We start from the raw sequence: 22,540 nt of genomic DNA on the forward strand, positions 1-22,540 counted from the left end.
AAGTTGAAACATCTCAATTTTTACAACTTCGTTAATATTATCCAACAAAAAACAACTAACTTCACAACTATATATTCACAATTACAAAACATACGCTAAAAAAATTCATCATTTCATAGTTTTCACACATTCTTCAGATCCATTTTTCAAAAATAACTACAAGAAATTATATGCATTCTCAGAATTTTTTATTTCTTCTTTCTCTGTTTGATGGTGGCAGGCAGCTCTATACACCTAGGAGAGCCATAATTCATTATAAGGCAAAAAGATCAAACAGAAAAATAGTTTAGCAAAATAAACCTAGTATATTTAGTTTGTTAACAGTGTCAGAATGTCGAAATAATGAATTTTTAGGAACCTAAAAAAATTGATATATTTAAAATTGTTTTTACAGTTTTTCACCTGCACGTTGCAGGACTGTTCTAAGTTCATCTGCTATATCATGGAGGAGGATGGGTTTTCGAATCAATCCATTCATTCCCACTTGTAAGCATCTCTCCTTTATGCGTTCTTCTGCACTTGCAGTAAAAGCTATAATCAAGGGCCAATTACGGCTTTGAAACTTCCGAATCCTTCTTGCAACTTCAAAACCATCCATTTCAGGCATGTGAAGATCCAACAGGATAATTTTGAATGAGTTACCAGAGGCACTTATAGCACCCAAACATTCGAAACCTGATGGAACAGCAGTTACTTGACAACCCAGCTTCTCAAGCAGCTTCTTGGTCACAGTCCTGTTTACATCATCATCATCGGCTAACACGACCTTAAGCCCTCTAAACTGCGGGTTTGAAAAATCTTTAGGAGCAAGAATGAATCTTCCAAGCGATGATCCTATACGAAACTTGAGAAGAAGTGTCATCCCTTGTGCCAAACCCAGAGAGTTTGGTGATATCCGAATATTACCATGCATCATCTGCGTATTATTCCATATTGTGACAGTCAGAATCGCAAAACACAATCCTACCAACTAAACATATTTCCCTAGGTTTATCCAGTGAAAGCTGCTCAACCAACCATCAATCAGTTAATAGGCAAGGACAAAACCCACAATCACCTAAACACATTTCCAAGATGTACAAAACGAAGTGCACAAACCCACTTATTCTTAAACAACAAACTAGCCATATCATATATATGGCTTTCAAATGTCGAGTAGATGATAAAAAAACAAGACATTTAGGTGAATCTACCGATGTTGCATACAGTCATTTGCCGACCAGTGACTTGTAATGCATGGTGTAAAAAATAATTGAAGCAAAACAGTGGATGCCATTAACCATTCTGGACATGATACTCAACTTATATCCCGTGCATCTTTAACCACTAAAGCTAATCAAATAATGTAATAGTAAGCAAGATTTAGAGGTATTCAAGCAACCTTACTACAATGCATATTGGTTTTAACAGCACCCAGCACGTAATTAATAGCAGCTAGACTAAATAGGGGCTTTCTACGCAAAGGCCACTTTTCCCATTTATTTCTTATTCTTAAAAACCTATCTGACACACTACCACATTCCAATGTCATTGACAGTTTCATCACACATTATTAACATAATTATCAAATCTCCATTCCACTGTTCACTTACTCAAATATTTGAGGAAAGTGATTCTGTCAAACCAAGAATCATCTTCTAAGCATAAAATGTAATTCTAAGGTTTACGGCTAACTGTCAACAATTCATACAAAATATTGAGTGGCACATAACTTCTCAAGAGGATGGCAGAGGGTGCATACTAATAAAAAGTCAAAACTACCATAGGAATGATCCATATATAACTACCATCACTAACAGAAAATGTAATATAAATTTTCAAAAGAGAATAATGCATGTACCTGCACCAGCGTTTTGCACATGCTGAAGCTTAGGCCCTCCTTAGTTTCATTGTTGTAGTGCCTTCTACCGGTATAATTTATTGTTGAAATTGACTCTGAGTGGGACTGGGAACTAATACCAGCTATCTCAAAATTAAATTTTATATGTACATAATCATTTTGCATGGTTGATCTCCATGTTCCAAAACTTTTATCATCTTTATCTCCACTATCACTTTCAGAAAAAACTCGAAAAATGAGAGTCCCTCTATCATATATGTTCAATAAATAGCCAACCATATGCAAAATTACTTGAAAAGACCTTGCCTCATCACCTATGACCAGATCAGGCAAAGACTTGTCAACATCAACATCAAGACTGAAGCCTTTATATACACACAAACACTTGGCAATACAAGAAGCTTCCCTCATCATCGAATGAAGATGGAAAGGTTTCATCTCTAATTTGAAGCTTCCTTTGTCATTTGCTGAAATCTCCATTACATCATTAATCAACCTTGAGAGCGCATTGCTAACTTTCAACATTGAGTCAATAACAATCTTCTGTTCAGATCTTACACTATCCTCTTGAAACATTGAAAGCAAGCCCAGGATTGAATGCATAGGTCTCCTCATTCCATGACTCATAACTTTCTCAAACGAGCTCCTTGCCTGGCTGGCCATCATTGCATTCTTTTGAGCCTGTTGCAAAGCCCGGTTTTGCTCAGCAAGTTTCTGGCTCATAAGCTGGGACTCTTCAAGAACGGAAGCATGAGACAAGGCTACAGCCACCTGGTCAGCAACTACTTCCATTATCTCCATTTCATGGGAGGTCCAATCCCTTGAGTTTGAATTTGGAAGAACCAAAACCAGTATGGCATAAGATGTTTCAACCAACTCTGGTGTCCCTCCTTTGAAATTCGAAACATGAAGAATTGGCATGCGAATGGCAGCTATAGGACCAGAATTCTCGGATCGACCACTACTTGCAGCTCCTAGTGCAGAATCAGGTCTCAAAATCCACACCCCTTTGCTCTTCTCTACCTCCAACACGTCTGGATCATTTATAGGAATAGAACTGTGAAAATTATTTGGTGAGCTTCGTTTCACCTCATGAGTCAAATGCATTTCTCGCCTGTCCTCATCAGGCGTCCAAACCGCACAATTATGCAAGTCCAAGGCCTTGGAGAGCTCAACAAGGGTGGTATGCAAGATGGTATGCTTATCTAGAGACTTCCTAATCTGACGAGTCAACATCCTAACATGCCAGCTGGCTTCCTTCTGTTTCTTCATCATCCCAACCTCTTGGCCCAATTCCAACACATTCTGCCTCAAGAAGAGTTCCCTCACTTTGATTTTGAGAAGAAGAGGAATGAGAGTGGGAAAGGTAATAGCAGTGGCACAGGAGACAAGAGCAGTGAGGAATTTAGCAACGGTAAGGGAAAGAAACAAGTGGAAAGAGTGAGGTCCGTAGTATGTATAGGCATTGAGTAAATGGGTCAATCCACAGAGGACTATGAAGGCAATGAATTGAAGGAAGACCAATTTGAAGGGAACATTGGAGCAGCTGACAAAGTAAAGAAGCTCAATGGGTATGGAAAAGTATGCAATAGCAATGAAGAAATCGCTTACTTTCTGGCAAACCAGAATGCTCTGTATACTCCAAATCCCTTCCTCATCACAACTGCAATGTGCATATTCCACGTCGATTGCAGAAACAGAAAAAACCAACAGCATAAACAACAAAGGAGACAACCCTCTTTCCATGCTTTTCCAAACCATTTCTCAGAGTTATCATTCTTAAAAAACCCCACACCTCATATTCACACAAGTTATAGGGTTTCTAATCCAAATTTAAAATTAAACAAACAAATAAATAATAATCTCACTAATTAAATAATTACATAATCAAATAGAAGAAGAAAAGGAGGAGAGACTCACATCAGAAATTTGGGGGAGAAGCCGAGAAGATAAGAATTGGTTCGCAGTGATTGGAAGGTTTTGGGGAACGAAGTGATACGAATGGATGAATCTCTCTTCTGGGAGAACACACACACACACACAGAGTTGATTGTGGAAGAGAGGGAGAGGGTGGGACCCACACAGCTTTACATGAACTGAACTTAGACTCCTAATCTCTTATTACTCTTCTCAATGTCACTCTCACACCTTTACATGTAATAATCAATTCATAAATATCATTACCGCAACCATCAACCGCTAATTAATTATATCATTTATTTCATTATCTTATCATCCATCTTTATAATAATACATTTGCATGTATCCTCGTTCCTCAGCCACCACGCCCTTGTTATTATTTTAATTTGAGAATAACACAATGAAATAAAAACATATCGAGTGTTAGTGATTTTATATAAGATAAATATAATTTTTAGTATCAATTTTACATCTAAGAATTTACATCTATATTTTGTCTTTTTTGTATACTTATACTCTTTTGACGACTTATATGGTTGACTTGGGATATTTATAACAAAGTTATTAATCGGTGTTTCAAAAGTAGTAGTTATTTTTTTAGAAATTTTTAAAAAATTATGAAAATATAATATGATACATTAATTATAATTTCAATAAAAATTATATTCTAACTCTTTGTTTAATTTTTACAATAATTAACATTTATATATTTTAAATTAGATCATTTAATTAAAAATTTAAAAAATATATAAAAAAAACAATCTAATTTAATGCCGAATATCCATACTTACAAAATACGTTGACATATAGTTTACATAATGTAGAGACTTCTAGTAAATAGTTTGTGTCTTTATGTAATTATAAATCCTATATTTTTAATATATGTTTCTTAAATTTACATATTAAATTAGTTTTATTTTTAATTAATATTTCACGTAAAATTTTTTTAGAATACGACTAATTTTTAAAATTAAAAAGTTTATAAAATTGTATTCTTATAACTTAATTTATACATTTTATTCTTAGTGAATACTTTTGTCAAATTAAATTTTAAATATTTTGAGATTCATAATTTCGTATTTTATTATTTGTAAACACAGAAATCCTTTATAGCTGCTTATGGAGCAAATGTCTCTTTCAACCCAAAAAATATCTAATATCTTTGATAGCACTATTTGCCTTTTTTCGATTTTGTATAGTGTGACGCACAGAAATGGGCAGTACGCTAACGTGCTGATATGGCCGTCGACAGGATTCGGATTCTCTCCTATAGCCCAACATCTTATTAGCGAGCTAAAATATATTCTAATTTGTTAACGTGTGCTGAAGATGTATAATAAATAATAATTTTTATTGAAAGATGAGAATATAGTGTTGGATGTGTGAATATATTAAATGATATATGTAGCTTACGCAACTTAGAAATTGCACATTATGGAATCTGTACTCAAACACCTTAAAAGCTTCATATAAAAAGAAAACTTGGAAGTTCTTCGCTTATGTAAAATTACTTTCATGAACTTGTTCCGGAAGGTGAAAACAAAAAAGCGTTATTGCTTTGGAGAAAGGGTTATTAAATGAAGAACTATAATAATTTAAGCTGGACATAATATTAAGAGTGCATCTTGAAAATGGAAGGGAAAATATAGGCCATAAAAAACCTAATCTAGGAAACATATATCTAACTTATTAATTCTGGTGTAGAAAAACTAACAGGCCCGCAAAAAAATGAAGTATTAGCCGGCAACCCTGATTTATAAATACATGATGAGTAAACGAGGCAGAAGAATATGTTCAAGGACAAGCATGAGTACTAATTTTCAGAAGCCACGATCCTTAATGAATGGGCATACTATAAACGGCATCACGTGACAAAGATTGCTGGTATGTAGAGATATCATACATCTGTCTACCACACATTGATTGGTGCTTTCAAACCCAAAAACCATCTCAATTTCTCAATCCGGAATTTGCTCATACCCACCATTCTCAGGAGACTGGTGTGCCCCATGACCTGTTCTTCCTGCAGATAGGAAACCTTACTTCAGTCTACCCTTTCTCTTGCACCATAGTTAAGTAATTGGTAATTGGAAGGGGGAGGGTAAGTTTATACCTGTCAGCTCAAAACCAGTATTTCTTGAATCCGGACGACCCCCCCAGTCTGTGGACCGCGGAGGTGTTGCGTGCAAACCAAGCTGTTGAATCATGAAATGACTTCCCCCTATAGCTTGATGCTCATCATTTCCGCGGATTGGATTTGTGTTTGAAGAGTCAACTGTTTGACGGAAATTTAAACTTGATACTGGTTCGCCAACTGGTGATGGCAACTTGGGGGCAGAGGCATCACCTTTTACACCAACACCAGTATCCTTCTTGGTGTCAATAAAGAAAGTACCAACAATGACCTGTGTTGATTAACTATTCATCATGAGTGATTTGCGTGCCGTAATTCATGTCAAGCAGTGCTTGGTAGGAATCAAAACAGGAAGGTGAAAAATAAAATATGGAAACTTGACAATATATGTGGACATACATGTATGCCTGATTTTCTCCACAGTTTTTAGCTCTCATTTTTACTCTTAATAAGCACAACCCGATATGCCATCTCATTTCCCCCCTTTTCTTTGTAGGAAAAAATTGTGTATTAAATGTAAAATCACATTTTTGTTCTACTAGGAAAAGGCTATAAGCCTATAACAGAAACCGAAACTACAGAAGCAGGAACATGCAGGGTAGAGAATCATTCTTAATCTTAAACTTTCTTCCCAATCCCTTCAACCTTGGAGCGTCAGTTTGCTACTTCTCAGACAATGAACAGACTAATCAACAAAAAAACCCTCATCCCACTCGGTGAGATTGACTATATAGATCAAATGACAATAAAATGTCCTAGCCATAAATCATGTTTAACGACACATCATATAAATTTAAATCCTTCTCAGTGGTTTGGTGGCCTACAGTTTTTCAAGGGACAAATGTTGTATTGATCAAGACCAAAAAGAATAAAAAAAAAAAAAAAAAAAAAAAAAAAAAACAGGCACAGCTCATATCCCCTACCTACAAGCCATTCATAGTTCTATCTGAAATTACCTGAACTGGACCAGCTGCTTTAAGGGGCCCACCAACTCCACCACCTATGATTTGTCCATCAGTATTAGATAGGCATACACTAAGACCACCAGATCGACCTCCAAGTTCATTTCGGACATAGGAACCAGTAAGTGAAATAATCTCAAACCGACCCTGATATCAAAGCAAGAAAGACTTAAACAGTGATAACTGCCATGTGAGCACATGACTATCAAATATAAAAATTCAAATTCATGACTAAAAAACAAATGATAAAATTAACAATTAAGAATTAATTTGGTGATAACACAGGAAAATGATATTACCAGTTCACTGCTGCTTGGTACTAATTTTAAGTTAGCAGTCATTAACTCGTAATTCATATGGACAGTTCTCAGAAAGGTTCCTCTTACTGTCTGTGCTCTTGAAGGTGAGCTAAGATCAATTTTCTTATATGAAGGGGGTGCAAGAGACACATAAAGAAAATGAAACCATTTTGTTTAAGCTTCTAATTTCTCAGTCCAACTTTGACCATCCAAAAATTTGTCCATAACTATTGGGTTTATACAAACTAGCCATGTACAAGTGTATGTATAAAATTAAAGTGTCAAGAGAAAAACAAAAAATATAGTAAGAAAATTAATTATTGTTGTTAAATAATGTTTTTCTATTAACATTTCTCATCCAATATTTTTATTAGAATATTTGAGCAACATGGGACTCAGAAGGGACTTTTTCTGACATTTATGGAAAAAGAAGACAAAATCCTGATCTCTTTATTTCTAGTAGAAAGAAATGCAAATTTGAAATTTTCAATCACCTTATTTGATGGCAAGAGAAAAATCTTAAACAAAATTACATTTTCCTCTCCAAGTGATGCTTAAATTACACTTCCTATGTCTACATTTAAGACAAATACCTCCCATGTCTACATTTAAGACAAATGTCCATTCCTAGACCTATACCTGAGCTGTGCCCAGGTAACAACTCTAGTATCCAACCATCTATCCTATTGGTACTTATATAATCGTACTCGCGCCCATTACTTACATTTTAATTAAATGAAATATATTTTTCTTTTAATGTACTTCCTTTTTTACAGACTAGTAAAAAAATGCTATTTTAATACTAAAATTAATTGTGAAAAATCAATAAAACAAGGCATTAATAAAAAATGCTATGGCACTTTAGATTGAAGAACAATTGACTAATCCTGTAACTGGATGGAGACGAAACCATGAAAATGCTAAATGTTAGTGTTAGGACAATAGCACTTAAATGTTTTGAGATGAAAAGTATATGACTTGTGTAGAGTTGTACACCCCATTTGTGATCAATATACTTATAAGTAATTAAGTCTTATATCTTTAAAATTTTAAATAGAATTTATTTAACACTCTTTCTATCCTTTTTGTAAGAACCTTTTAAAGATTTTTATAGGACCTTAATATAAGTCTCTTTACAAAACTTTAGGAACATTTATTTTTTATTTTTTACATATTTACCATTCATTTTTTAACCTTTCTAACTTCTTAATAATTAATGTAATAACAGAGTTTGACTTTAATTAGGGATAAACTTGAAATGCTGTAATTAATTTTTCAAAAATTAATGCATTAACTATTTCTACCAACTTTTCTTAATATATGTAATTTAATTGAAAATAGTAACACAATATAATCTTTCAAGGTAGGGAGTAAAATTTACACTATTTAATAATAATAAAATCCAAAATAATATAGACAACATTTTGAGTGTAGGCTATCTTAATATAAATAGATTTTAACCGAAGGTTGCAATTTTCAACAGCTCCATTTCCTTTTAAAAATTGTTTGAAGAATAAGGACCAGAATATAACATAAAAGGTATGAAACTAAAAAGTGACTAATATTCTACCTCATATGTAATGTTGCCTCCTGAAGTTGCTGGCTGGCGAAGAGAGGCATTAGAGATGGAACCAGAAGCAGACAGAATGCACATCTCACGCCTACTTTGTTGCATAAATAACATAATTTTCTGGCCAACATCCTATTGTACGCATGCTCAAATAGTTATAGAAATAGAAGTAATATGTATACAGAAGAAAGCTGAAAATAAAACAAGGCAAATGACAAAACATAATATATTCAAACATTATGGACAGAGGAAAATTCAAGTTATATAAAGAAAAATAATGAACTACAAGGAGAAAAGAAATAACATCAGAAAAAAACAGAAAAGCATATCTCACTGGAATAAATTTAATGTAGAGTTGCAGAAAAAAACCAATAGAAATTACTCTGACTCTAACAGTTAACATCTCATTAATCATTCACTCACAGGTTAGCTGTAGCTAATAGGCACACCCACGGTGCCTCACCTGGATCCATTTCCATTATAGGAACCCTTAAGCAGGTGCAACTTGTTGAACTTCAGGAAGAGAACCAGTGTGACTATAGTGTCCCCTAAAAGGCAATATTCCAGAATTGCAGTAGAGCGCTCCCCCCCCCCCCCCCCAAAAAAAAAATAAAAATACACCATCTCAATTACAAGAAACATTGTCTCACTATTTATCAAATCTCTGTCATCAACTCACTTAGAACTTAAATCTACCATTTGACAAGACGGAAATCACCACCACACAAATATAGAACAAACCATATTGAACTAATAAATCCCAATATAAGTAAGAGTCACCAAGTGGACAATTATATGCACAACTTAGTATAGAAGTATAACAAAAAAATTGGAATCGTGTCTTCAGGTGGCTGTACTTGGGTAGTGCAGCAAGAAGAAGCATAATCTAAATCAACAATTGTTACATACCTCACCAGCAGCAACAGAAATGACATGTGGAGTGAAGCCTTGTCCTGCATTACCTGCCACCACAACCATCAAATTAACATTATCATCACTCCAGACCCTTTTGCTTTGTTAGTCATTAAAACGAAGTCAAAAGCACAAACTCAAGCAAACAGAAGCAATTTATACAACTACCTTAAATCACATAGTAAAACCATCCACCAACAATAACGTTTGTTGCAGTACTCTTAAGCTAAATTTAAAATTTATTGAAAAATATCCATAAAAAGTAAGAGAGAGAGAGAGAGAGAGAGAGAGAGGAAATTAAACTGAATTGAATTGAATAAAGAGAAGAAGAGAATAAAAGGGAATCGAGGAATTAACAAACCTAAAGCGAAGGAATGGGATTTCTTGGAAGAGTAAGGGAAAGGTGAAGAGTGGGTCTTCTTCTCGGAAGAGAAAGACTGAGACGACGTGGTTGCGGCTTTCTTCGCAGCAAGAGCTTGTTCGGGGGTTCCATACTTTCTGGGCCTTCCACGCTTCCGTTTGGCAGGTTCAAGCTGAGAAGAAACCGCGGAAGCAACGGAGTGAGGGTAGAGCATGTGGGACCCATCGGCGTTGGGCAAGAGGCCGTTGGTGGGGGAAGCGGTAGTGGTAGCGGCGGTGGAGGGTTGCTGGTGGTGGTGGTGATGGTGGTGGTGATGGAAGAAGGAGCTGAGTTGGTTGTCATTAGGTTCCATCTTTGAGTAAAGGGAGACACAAAGATGTGTGCTGCCAGGGCTCGCACTGCAATTTTTTTTTAGATTTTTTAAATTATTTTGTATTCAACAAAAAGACTTTATCTCGGAAGAAGAGTGGATTTAGATTCTGAACCCTGTGATTTGGTCTCTAATTTTGACCTTTCCCTTCATCATCATATCATATCTCCTCCATTTTTATTTTCAGTTTTCAAGCCTTTTATTAATTTTTATTTCTTAATATTAAATAAATAACTAAATTATTATTTTTATTTTTATGTGGGGAGGACTCAGACGTGGATATTTATATGGGTGACAGACATGTAGTGAGGAGTGAGTAGTCACAGATAGCGACACTGACAACCAAATATGCAAACCGATAAGGGCTGGGCTTCCTAGTCACTCACCCCTCCTTACTTTAATTATTTTATTCCCTTTTTCTTCTTACTGGGTTGGGCTCATATTCTTGTAAATTCTAAATGACAAATAAGCATCACAGATATTTCTCTTTTCTCTTTTGTCTGACCCAAAACAACAGATATTTATCTTTTGCGTTGACCTCCCAAACAAAAATGGATTTCTCTTTTCCTTTTCACATTATTTTAACAAAGAAGGGAATTGCTTTGCTAACCAATTAGCTAAATGCTATCTCGTCAAGCAGGTGATACGTATTAATATTTTAAAACTTAACTAAACTGATTAGTTTAACCGACCAAGTCTTAAATCGGTAATTGTCATTGTTTAAGTATTATTTACTAATTATAATCCGATTTCAAAATTGATTTAATCTTTAATCCTTACATTTTTTTTAAATTTAATCTTTACGCAATGAAAGCTTTCAAGATACCTCTTATATGCATACTTTTTAAAATTTGATTTTTACCATTTTCATACATGATAATAATGTGATGACATGGTCATGACATTTCAACCCTGCAATTTATGACTACATTCACAAATTGTAGTTATGCGGGATGAAGGGAATGGGAATCTTGATTTAGTATAAGGTTTTCTAAAGCTTTTGCAAATGGTCATCCATCCTAGAGCCAAAATTGGATGTTAGATTTTGTTGGATCGTGCTATTGAGTTTGTGGATTGTGGTCGAGGAGACAATGGTGAGTGAGAATACTATACTAATTGTGTGTAACATGACATTGTCGGAGGGGCTATAAGATCTCAAGGGATAAGCACCCAAAATTTTATGATAAGGTATCGTAGGAGCAAGAATTTGTATTTTGGAGAATATTAAGGTTAGTGATGAACCTACATGTGGTGTTAATTTGATGCAAGGACCACTACTGTTGAAAAGTAACTAAGTTTGGTAGGAGGAAAGAATAACAAGCAATATCTATGGATATGATTCTTAACTTAATATTGGAACAGACTTCTTTTATTTAAGTGTTTTGATTATGTACAGATTGCTATTCTAACGTGGCTTAGAATTTTCAGGTACATTATGAGTTATTTTAAATAGAACTCTCAACTAAACACTTAAGAGAGGGAAAGAAAAAATAGATTAAGGAGATAAAGTCAATTAAATTTCTTCCATAAGTTAAAATCCATTGACACAGTTGACTTATGAGAAATCTAAAAAATAAACTTCTAAAAAAGTTGAGACACAAATTATAAAATATTTTATTCACTTTTCTTTCTAAATTTATTTTTTATAAGTACTTTTGAAAATTTTATTCAAACTGTCTTTGGGTTATTCTATTAACAATTGCACGTTCTTAGGACCACATTTAATCATGGCATTAGATAGGGAAATAATTGCAAGTTCATAGGACCACATTTAGCCTTTCTTTGTCTTGCCTCAATCACAAGCTAATCGTTTTCACACAGATAAATTTTAAAAAAATTTCACCCTCATACACAAATAAAGATTAAAAATGAAAAATTAACTACATAAATCATTGCTACATCAATTGTTATACATGCAAGACATGTACACATTATTATCACGTATACAAATAGCAAGGATTGAATTGAAAATAATATGACATATAAGGACCAATTTAGAAATTTTTTCTTGCAATAACCAAATAAAAAAAAACTTCATTTATGAAAATCAAAAGTCTAATTAAATATATCATTCAGTAATTATAATTCATCCATAATTTCATTACAAATTTATTACTTGAACTAACTAAATCATTACTCAAAACTCTAAATGGTTTAGATTGGATTTTTAAAACATCGCTACAAAGGTAAACAAAATCTCGATTCAGATATTATGAAGGGATTTTTTCCCCTTCTCTCGCATTAACAAGATAGCTGAGAATAAAGGCGATGATAGTAATTACTTTAATCTCAACAAAATGGATAGTCAAGAATATGTGAATAACCATCGTACAGGGTTTTTAACCCGTAGACGTAGTTACGGGGTGCTGTCACTCGTAAACTGGTGTTTCACATTTTCTTCTGCCAGTTTCTGTGCAACAAAGTGAAGAAACTAGGACAGGCAAAAATTCCAAAATATCATTGAAATTCATTCCATCGCTATTTCATTGAAATCCATGAAACAAGCAAACTTTTGTAAAAAATATTTGTTTTAGATATCAGAATTGCATGAGAAATCAGCACCGTTTAACATATATAAATCAAAGCTCAAGTAAAAGGAAGAGAAGAAACCCGGGAGTGGGGGGAATGATTAAAAGTTACAATAGAACCCACTGAAGACGAGGAACAACGAATAGACCAAAATGGCAAAATCAAGCAATAGTCACCCCCATAAAAAGAAAGAAAGAAAGAAAGAAAACATCGCAACAATTGCAAACCAGGTTAAATACACTTGTATGGACTTCCAAGTACTGCAAGTTTGGCCGCAGAAGCTTCACAGTCCATCTTTAGGAGATTCACTATCAGTTGTTTCCTTGGTAGATGCCGTTGACAAGGCATGCGAGTTTCTCATTTCTTCTAACTGTGATGCAGTATAGGACATAGAGAGTTAACACTAAGATCAATTGACTAGAAAAATATTAGAGTTAGCATTTTTTTGGGTGCGGCGGGGGGGTGGGGGTGTTCTTTTACCGGGTATCCACCCAAATGCAACTCTGAAACTGAAACCTTGGATCAAAAGTGGTGGATAAGTAGAACTGTCCCTAGATTGGTGATTCTTCTGGCCTAATATTTCAGGTGTTGAAAATATATGAAAATAGGTAAAGTTCCTGGAATAGGATTAACAATCCACTTTTACATTGATCAACCATTATTAAAGAAAGTTAACTTATTTAATACAGTTAATGACACTCAAAATTTTAGAGAATCTTTACCATTCATTTCAGTGGTATGTATGGGAACCAATGCAATAATTAATCTATCACATTTCTCCAATCTTGAGAGGTGTTAACTTGGCCAGGAAGTGTGTGTGTGATTTAGGAAGGGTAACATGTGAGTGAGAGTGAGGAGCTGCTAATCTTGATCATACAACCAAAATAAATTATCAAAACTATATTTAAGTAAAACAAACTTGAACATTCATATGAGATTATATAACTAAGATAAACTAACTTTATCATGTTTCACTCTCTCACAAGACATGTCACACACACACACACACAATGTGGCCAGATAAAATATATGAATATGCTACTTGTACTATCAAGGAGAGATAATAATTGGCTGATGTCCTGCTCTCTCATCTACTGTGCATCCCCAACCGCCTTCCTTTCTATGCAGGTTCACAAATCTTTTTCAATCCCCATTTCCCCCTACCTTTGTTCCCCCACATTACCTGCTAATGCCCCTAAACATAGCCAAGTTCCTGAACCACACAAGACATTTGTCCATCATAACCAACACTGCTAGTCCATATTCTTGTTTCTAATCAAAAGATCCTACTTTTATCACAGGCTTTATACAGTGTAAATATATTTATCTCCCCAGCCATCTTGAATCCCAATATCCCAGCTTTTACAACCCCAGCACATTATGAGAGAAGTTTGCAGGTACCTATTAACTTATACTTGCAGAAACAACACCTATAATAATTTCATCATGGTAAATGAACACCAAAGTAACTTGGAACTTAAAACGCCAACACACACACGTCATAACACAGATTGTATTTTAACTACAAATACACCAACTAACTTGACCGCATTATGTAAATAGTCTTTGTTAAACTGTGATTGATACAGGTAGTAAGTAAATAATCTATACAGATATCAAGCAAACAAAACAACAGAAGAACTTTTCGAATCAATTGCAGGTTGTAGCAAAAGATAAAACACCAAACCAACAAATTCCTAACTGGCATTAACTATATAAACTATGGTGTACATTTCAATTTTAAACAGAAATGCAAACCAAAATTTGTGCAATAAATATTAAACTATTTTTTGATAATGCACAATGCTGAAGTTTTTTATAAGGAAATGATAGGGGCAGTGTTGAACCTCTTTGCAGGTTTTGCGGTGTGCTGCTAAAAGCTCATTATATTTGAATTGTAGATCGGAGAATTCAGCTTGCAATTTTTCAAATTCGGAGATGGAAGGACAGCTTAATTTCTGTTGAATGAACCTGCGAAAGAAGCGTAAACGCATGTCGCATCACAATTAAAGTAATCAGAATTGAAAATGACAATGAACATACTCGACGGCAGAAGAAGGCTTGTCGTTTTGCTCGTATAATGCAACCAGAACTGCAACAAGCGAAGAAGACTTTGAACCATTAACTAAGCAATTATTTGAAAAGAAGAGTGATAATCGAATGAGAAACCTTTGGTGAGAGCGTCCACAGCTCCACTTGATTCCAGATATTTTCTGAAAGCTTCCTTCTTCGCTTCTTTTTCCTATAATTGTAAATATAAATTAATTAAATAACATTGTGATTTGTCATAAAGAAAGAGGGATTAGAAATTAGAACCTCTTTGTATCGCATCATCCTCTGTTTTTCTTCACACTTGTAGCTCTATTCTTTGTTTTGCCTCCGAGATGTGTCTGTTGATCTGCATCCCCTGCGGTCCAAAATACAAATCGAATCAAGTTATGATTATTATTATTATTCTACCCCTTTTTTTTCACTCACTTGATTTATTTCTTCGTGTTTTTATTTATAATTTTATTTTAGCTTAATGGATTTTTGTTTTTTGCAACGGAAATTCTAGGCTCATTTTTTATATATTTTTTATTTAAAAATACAAGAAATATAGAAAATTTTGGAATATTACAATAATTAATTTGAGATTTTGGTTGCCAGCGTTTTTTTTTCAAATTTTTTTTTTTAGAAATGTCATTGTTTCCAAACTCACCAACGGTGAGATTTTTAAAAAATAATAAATTATAGATGTAAAAAATCAGTTAGACAACTTTTAATAATTAAATTTTTTTAAATATATATATAATTGTTACTAACAACTTTTTTAGTGTGTTTAAATAATTAAAAAAATAAAATAAAACAATCATTAGTGATTTTTAAGTATTTAAAAAATAATAATAAAATAAAAATCATCATTACTAGTTTTGAATGATATAAATTAATAAAAAAATATGTGTATATAAATATTGAGTTCTTCATTATTTAGAAATTGCAAATAAAAGGAAGATTTTTAGATATAAAATAAGTTTATCATAGATTAAAAAATGAACGTGCTTCTATTAATATATTTTAATTGAAATTATTACAAACTTATGGAAGTGTTTTATTTAGGTGCTAAACATCAACATGTGTGTATAAGAAATAATATATCATTTGAAAAATTGAAGTATTATTTTACTCAAAACATTAAATTTAAGTTTCCAAAAGAAATGGAAATGATTATTTATAAGTGTCAAATATTCATATTTAGCAATTTTATGTAATATCAAACAATTTCAATAATCAACAATATTAATATTTTACAAATATTTTAAATACATCAACAACGTCATCCAGCAGCCCTTGCTAGTAAGTTATATGTTGTTTTTAAGAAAATTATAGTTAACATTGATAAAGAAGATTATGAAGAAACATATGCAAGCACAATACCAAACAAAGAGATAGAATGGATAAATGTCAACAGTTAAAGTGGTGACTCTAAGTTTGAAGGAGAATATGGAAGCGATAAAGTGAGTGAAAATAAGGATGTGGACGACAATGGTGATGATAAGGCCCATTTGTCAAACATAATGATTGGGTAACATTCATTTAAGGAGCCATCTTTCATGCGTTTATTAGATCTTAATGCTATGGATGCATTTGAGTTTTCAGAGTATGCAGATTTGGATATGTGTTCTTTTTAACAATGTTGTTAATGAATTAAATTATGGTGATATAATTATTTTATATTCTTGTTTGCATTTGATAGGTCATTTTGATATAGATGTAAAATTGTATGTTGAAAAGCAATTCAATAATGGATAAATTGTTATACGAATAATTAAGTGTTAGAGTATATCAAACAAAGTGGACTAAAAAGTGGTTGAGTCAGAACTAAATATATTTTCTTGTAAATATGTAAGGTATAGAATAGATTGTAAACGATTTTTTCGTGGTACTTTTAGAAAGAACGAGTTTATTTTGGAGTTAAGAAAGTACAACAACTGCACACATGTACAAGGAGTAGGATTTCTAAGAATCATAGGAAATTAGATTCCAACACAATTGCAAAATATATAAAGCTAATGGTTGAGTCTATCATTCCTTTAAAATAAACTCATTATTAATGAGATTTAGTCTCAGAATCGCTACACTATAACATATCAAAAAATATGGATGAGAAAACATAAGGTAATTGAAAAAGTTTATGGTTAATGGGAAGCCTCATTTGAAACTTTACTGCAATGGTGTGTAACAATGTGTAATTGTGTTTGAGGTTTCATTGTTCATTATGCTATAGAGGCCTACTGTGCTAATGAGTTAGTTCCCAATGTTAAAATATTTTGTCTAGTGTTTTGGACTTCTAGTTCATGTATTAGAGCATTTAGACACTGCAAAGTAATTGTGCAAATTGATGGGATACATTTATATGAAAAATACAAGGGAGTTCTATTGGTGGTCGTTGCACAAGATGATAATTAGAATATTTTGTCAGTTGTTTTTACTATTGTCGAGGGTAAGGCTGTGAATGTCTAGTTTTTTTTTTCTTGATAATTTATGCAGACATGTTGTCACCCAATATGGCATTGACATAATTTTTGATTGACATGAGTCAATTAATGCAATAATAAGAAAAAGTAATAGACAACGAGAACCTCTAAGAGCCTTTCATATGTATTGTATTAAGCATATTGCGGCCAATTTTTTACAAAGATTTAAGACTCCTTACTTGCATAAACTTGTTGTCCGCATTTGTATAGTTTATAACATTGATATATTTAAAAATAACAATTGTATGAAAATGTGTATGCTTTTCAAACTACTAATATGAATCCTTGTAATTGTTGCAGGTTATTCAAGAACCGAACGTGATTTTAATATTCATTATAAGCGATGATGAGAACATAGAGAGGTTTATTCAAACTGGCTTAATGAAATTCTACAAGAAAAATGGTTCTAGCATATGACGAAACCATATGTGGGGTCACATGACCACAAATTTAGTTGAGTGCATTAATTAAGTGTTAAAAATTGCTCAAAATCTTTCAATCACAGCACTGTTAAGAGCAACTTACTTCTGACGGGCTCAATTATTTGCTTAGAAAGAGAGTAAAGCTTATGTACAAAAAAAGGTAGGACATATATTCTCTGAATCTATGACAACTTGACTTCAATCAAACGAGTCAAGCGCTAGAAACTTGCGTGTTACTCAATTTGATAGATGAAGTGAGACTTTCCATATTCAAGATTTATCTACCAACCAAAAATATAGAATTTATCTAAAACGAAGGTATTGTGGCTGTAGTGATATGCATACCGATAGATATTTGTGTCGTCACATGATTGTTGCTTGTTGTAGTAAAAACATATATCGGCGTGCTTATATTGATGATGTTTATATAATCAATGAATTATGCAAAGTTTATAAAAAAGAGTTTGGAGTGATTGGGAATGAAAGCATGCGGCGGTGTTATAGAGGACCAAAACTTTGTTCTAATTCCAGCTTAAAACGCACAATTAAAGGTTGTCTCAAATCAACTCATTTTCTTAATAAAATGGATATGCATGAAACGTGAATACCATGACAGTGTAGTCTTTGTCGAGCCGAGAACCATAGTCCAAGGTAATGTTTTCATGTTGCAGGATCAAGTTAATGATCTATAGTTGTGATGATGTGGTGTGGTGAACCATCTAATTTCGTGTTGTTTAAATTTTATGGTGTTTGTGGTTGTTTTATTCATTGACCTTGTCTTTTTATGTTATCAATGCGATTTGGTTTTTATGTTTTAATAATAAAATATTACTTTTATTAATTAATTTTATTTTAATAACAAATTTTGTATAATAATAATTGGTTATAATAATAATAAAAATAATAATAAGAAGCAAACAAAATAAAACAACTAATTTAAAATCTCATTATATTACATAACAAAGTAAGCAAACAAATTCAAACAATAGATAACATCATATTAATCTACATAACAAAGTGAGCAAGCAAACTACAACTATGGATAATAACATGACTATCCTTCTTTGTCTTTTTTCTTCTTAATTACTGACAGACTATATCTATTAGAAACTTAAGTAAAGGGACGTAACAGACATGAAAAAAATTCTCTAAGTCTTCCTCCTCTATTTGCATCATCACCAACACCCTCATGTTGTATAGGATCATTGGTTTCCTACTCATGCTTCTGCTCCTCCATATGACTAGATGTTTGGGTAAATGTGCTATCTTGTTGCGTGAGATCCCAAAACATCATTGGCATGGACCATTAATTATCTGGTGAGAATATTCCTTGAGATACAACCCTATACTCTGGTGTCATTGATTATGTTCAATACACATCTTCCTTATGTACTGTTGCTTCTTCTATAGTTGTATCATCGTTTAAGTCAAAGTTATATTGACAATTGGGTTGAGAACTTTGATCTTCATCAAACACAAAGTCACTAGCACTATTGCAATCAACAGACCTCTTATCTCGTAATTCCCTACTTCTTGATCCATAATGAATATTCATTCTATCTACAGACATTAATCCTTGTTCTTGTGGTGAACAATAATATTCTTGATTTGGTTGAACTGAAGATGGTGGCATACCTTGATGTTGCATGGGTGATGTATCCATGGGAAAGTCTTCAGGATGGGACAGTAATGGCTCCTCAGGGAACTGCTGTTGTTGGGGTGATGGTTGCTTTATCTGTGAGGATAACCATAGCCAATTTGCTGCATAAAGTATGTACCATGCTCAATATCCAACTGAAGGATAATAGTTGTCAACTGACAATCCTTATAAGATAGGCTGATATCGATGCTCTCACATTATCAATCAGTCATCATGAATGAGCCTCCAATTCTTCGATTCTTTTAATCCTCGTAAGTCTTTATTATGAACCCCTTCCAAACTTTCAGGTGGTTGAAGAATAGGTTGGGCATATCCAAATTGTTGTATGACACAATCAACTGCGTGTCGCTCTATAACTTCGAAACAAATCAAAGAGCTCACAATTGACCATACAAAACGTTCTTTTCTCGTGTTATTTGGAATTAAAGCATCAATATCATTATCCTCATATGGTCGCCATAAAAACTGTATGAAGCAGCAAATATTTATGTTATAAAAAGTTATATACAGAAACAAACAATATTAGTAATATTAACAATATATTAATAAATTACCTCATGAACACACATTTGATCCAGAACCAATCTAATATTCCCAAGAGTCTTAAACATAGTGTTTGTTTGATATCGCATTTTTTCTCAATCTGAGAACAAGTGGAAATACTATTGGTTCACCAAAGATTGGAGCCAACCACGGTAGTCGGTGCCAAGCCCATACTTGCAACAATATTATGCATCCACAAATTTCTTTAGCATTATGTCGTGAATTACAATCTAAGCCTCTATAAGGAAACGAAAGACATGTTGAACCTCAACTATAATTCCCAATTTCATTCACATGTGTCAATAATTGCAAGAATTTTGTATGTATATTCGGCATCAAAACATGCCTTAACAAACAAAGTATATATTCTCTAGCATGTTGTGCTCTTCTAATGTCAGATTTAACAGGAAGCCAACCAAGATGTTGTGTAAGCCATTTTAATCTAATTTCTAATCCTTCAATATCATTTGTTGTCGGTCGGCCGCCTAATAACTCATCACACATGTTTTGAACTACTTTAGAGTAGGATTAGTGGATCCAATCACTAGTAGATCATCAATCCGGAGTCCAAGTAACATACAAACATCTTCTAATGTAATTATACATTATCCACAAAATAAATAAAATGTGTGTGTTTCAGGCCTCCATTATTCGACAAATGCATTAATCAAAGGATTGTTAATTTACATTTTACAAATTTTAGAAACATGATCAAACATAACGTCATGTAGTATGTCATTTATTTCTTCTCTAGGTAGCATTATGGATAAGTGGCGAGAACGTAGTTGTCTCATATCCTGTTATAAAAAATTAATATTAATCAAAATAAAAATATTTATCAAATTTATAAGTAAAAAATAAAAAATATAAATTATTACATTAGCATAAGTATTTTTGTCCATTTTATATTTACTAACTAAGTATACCTAAACAATAATAGAATTAATTAAAAAACAAAAATATAATAATAATAATAATAATAATAATAACATTATAATAATTTTTCTTACTTATATTAAATAACATGTTTTTTTTAGGATTTCTTCATTATGTTAAATTTTTTTGATAAATATTAAACAACACTTTTTTATTAAATGACTAAAAATAATTAAAAATATAACACAATTTATTTCATTACTGTAAACATGTTATAATTTATTATATTTACTAAATATTTATAAAAAATAATTACATTTATGTTAATTTAATAACATTTATAAAACATAAATAATAAGTTAATAATAATCAAATACACTTCTTAAAAAATTATAAGAATTTAATTTGATAAAAAAAACATAAACATAATAATAATATTATTAATAATTATAATAATTTCTAATTTCATTACCTAACATGCCCAATTGTTTCCTTTTTCTTATTTATCTTAAACATATTAAATTAATGTTAAACAAAACTTGTTTATAGTTGACAAAAAATAATTACAAATATAGCATGAAGTATTACATTTCCAAAAATATATTATAATTTATTATATTTATTAACTAATTATGCCAAAACAAATAAAATATGTTTTTAAATAATTAATAATATTTTAACAATTTGTTAATATATGTCAAAAACAGTGATTACAAAAATTAATATAATTTAATTTAATAACAATTTTAATAAAAAATAATTTATGCTTTTATTAAATAACCTTTTTAAAACTCTTTTTCTATTTTGTAATTATATTAAATATTTTCAATTACCACTTAACATAGTTTTTTTTTCCAGTTTTATCAAAATAACAACAATTTATTACATTATCATAAATATTTTATAAATTATTATATTTACTAACTATTTATACCAAAACAAAAAATTGTTTCGTTATTTTTTTAAAAGTAATAAAATTTAAAAATTAGGTTAATAAATGTAAAAACAACTATTTAATTTATTAACAAAATTTGGAATTATAATAGTAATTATTATTATTATTTAAACTTAACAATATGGATAAATATATATTTTATTATAAAATATGAAAAAATATGAATATATTTAACAAATTTAACTTGCGAATGTTATCTGAAACGTGCTTGTATCTCTAACCATTTCTTGTAATATTTTTCTATTCTAATTTAATTTTGATTTTCTTCACCTTCTTCAACCTCAGAACGCCTTTCTCCCTTATCCTTCTACCCCGTACCTCTCTCTCCCACGTCCCTTCTCCCTTCTCCTTCTACCTCAGACTTCCCTCTCCCCCGTGCATGGCTTCTTGTTACCTGGGGTAAATTTATAACTTCAAAACTCGCCATTGGCGATTTTTACTAGGACCATTGCCCATGCCTGCATAAAACAGTGAAATGCAGAGATCCTGACCCAAAAATAACCAATGGCGATTTTCACAGCTCTAGACATGTGTGACAAGCGTGACGAGTTACAGTGAAACCCGAAGACTCCCTGACCTGGTCAAAGATCGCCAATGACGATTTTTCAGCACCTCTAGCATCCATCAATGACTTTAAGCTTGTTGCAGAAAAATTGCAGGTTCAAAGGTC

At 32.3% G+C, this 22,540-nt stretch overlaps 3 protein-coding genes across 7 annotated transcripts; all 3 read right to left on the reverse strand.

Moving 5' to 3' along the window:
* LOC113861550 (protein EIN4-like) lies at positions 1-4,159 on the reverse strand. Of its 5 annotated transcripts, none has more exons than XM_027494446.1 (3): positions 3,761-3,933; positions 1,841-3,662; positions 156-916 (listed from the first exon to the last, which is right to left on the reverse strand). In XM_027494446.1, exons 2-3 carry the CDS (start codon positions 3,599-3,601, stop codon positions 389-391), a joined length of 2,289 nt encoding a protein of 762 aa, XP_027350247.1. In that variant the 5' UTR covers positions 3,602-3,662; positions 3,761-3,933; the 3' UTR covers positions 156-388. The 5 variants fall into 5 exon arrangements, with proteins under 5 accessions (XP_027350246.1, XP_027350247.1, XP_027350250.1 ...); XM_027494449.1 differs by having other exon boundaries at positions 285-916; positions 1,841-3,386; positions 3,761-3,926; XM_027494448.1 differs by having other exon boundaries at positions 291-916; positions 1,841-3,503; positions 3,761-3,927.
* A 1,181-nt stretch (positions 4,160-5,340) lies between these two features.
* On the reverse strand, positions 5,341-10,541 carry LOC113861726 (AT-hook motif nuclear-localized protein 14-like). Its single transcript, XM_027494723.1, has 6 exons — positions 9,999-10,541; positions 9,635-9,687; positions 8,726-8,857; positions 6,851-7,003; positions 5,874-6,165; positions 5,341-5,783 (listed from the first exon to the last, which is right to left on the reverse strand). The coding sequence occupies exons 1-6, from the start codon at positions 10,348-10,350 to the stop codon at positions 5,719-5,721; spliced, it is 1,047 nt and encodes a 348-aa protein (XP_027350524.1). The 5' UTR covers positions 10,351-10,541; the 3' UTR covers positions 5,341-5,718.
* Positions 10,542-12,933: 2,392 nt separating this feature from the next.
* On the reverse strand, positions 12,934-15,362 carry LOC113863460 (c-Myc-binding protein homolog). The gene is made up of 5 exons (XM_027497050.1): positions 15,214-15,362; positions 15,067-15,139; positions 14,941-14,989; positions 14,745-14,868; positions 12,934-13,267 (listed from the first exon to the last, which is right to left on the reverse strand). The coding sequence occupies exons 1-5, from the start codon at positions 15,229-15,231 to the stop codon at positions 13,181-13,183; spliced, it is 351 nt and encodes a 116-aa protein (XP_027352851.1). The 5' UTR covers positions 15,232-15,362; the 3' UTR covers positions 12,934-13,180.
* Positions 15,363-22,540: the final 7,178 nt, after the last annotated feature.

The sequence above is a fragment of the Abrus precatorius genome, unplaced genomic scaffold (genome assembly GCF_003935025.1).
Source record: "Abrus precatorius isolate BTA unplaced genomic scaffold, Abrus_2018 Scaffold3, whole genome shotgun sequence".
In the NCBI taxonomy this organism is placed as follows: Eukaryota; Viridiplantae; Streptophyta; class Magnoliopsida; order Fabales; family Fabaceae; genus Abrus; species Abrus precatorius.

Excerpts from the sequence above, each read along its gene's own strand:
- LOC113861550 (XM_027494445.1), bottom strand. The coding sequence starts at position 3,601 with ATGGTTTGGAAAAGCATGGAAAGAGGGTTGTCTCCTTTGTTGTTTATG. Across the intron at positions 917-1,840 it reads TGTGCAAAACGCTGGTGCAG|ATGATGCATGGTAATATTCG; the intron begins GTACATGCATTA and ends AATAATACGCAG.
- LOC113861726 (XM_027494723.1), bottom strand. The coding sequence starts at position 10,350 with ATGGAACCTAATGACAACCAACTCAGCTCCTTCTTCCATCACCACCAC. Across the intron at positions 9,688-9,998 it reads ATCCCATTCCTTCGCTTTAG|GTAATGCAGGACAAGGCTTC; the intron begins GTTTGTTAATTC and ends TTGTGGTGGCAG. Across the intron at positions 6,166-6,850 it reads AAGCAGCTGGTCCAGTTCAG|GTCATTGTTGGTACTTTCTT; the intron begins GTAATTTCAGAT and ends TAATCAACACAG.
- LOC113863460 (XM_027497050.1), bottom strand. Across the intron at positions 14,990-15,066 it reads TGTGGACGCTCTCACCAAAG|TTCTGGTTGCATTATACGAG; the intron begins GTTTCTCATTCG and ends CGCTTGTTGCAG. Across the intron at positions 14,869-14,940 it reads AAGCCTTCTTCTGCCGTCGA|GTTCATTCAACAGAAATTAA; the intron begins GTATGTTCATTG and ends CTTCTTTCGCAG.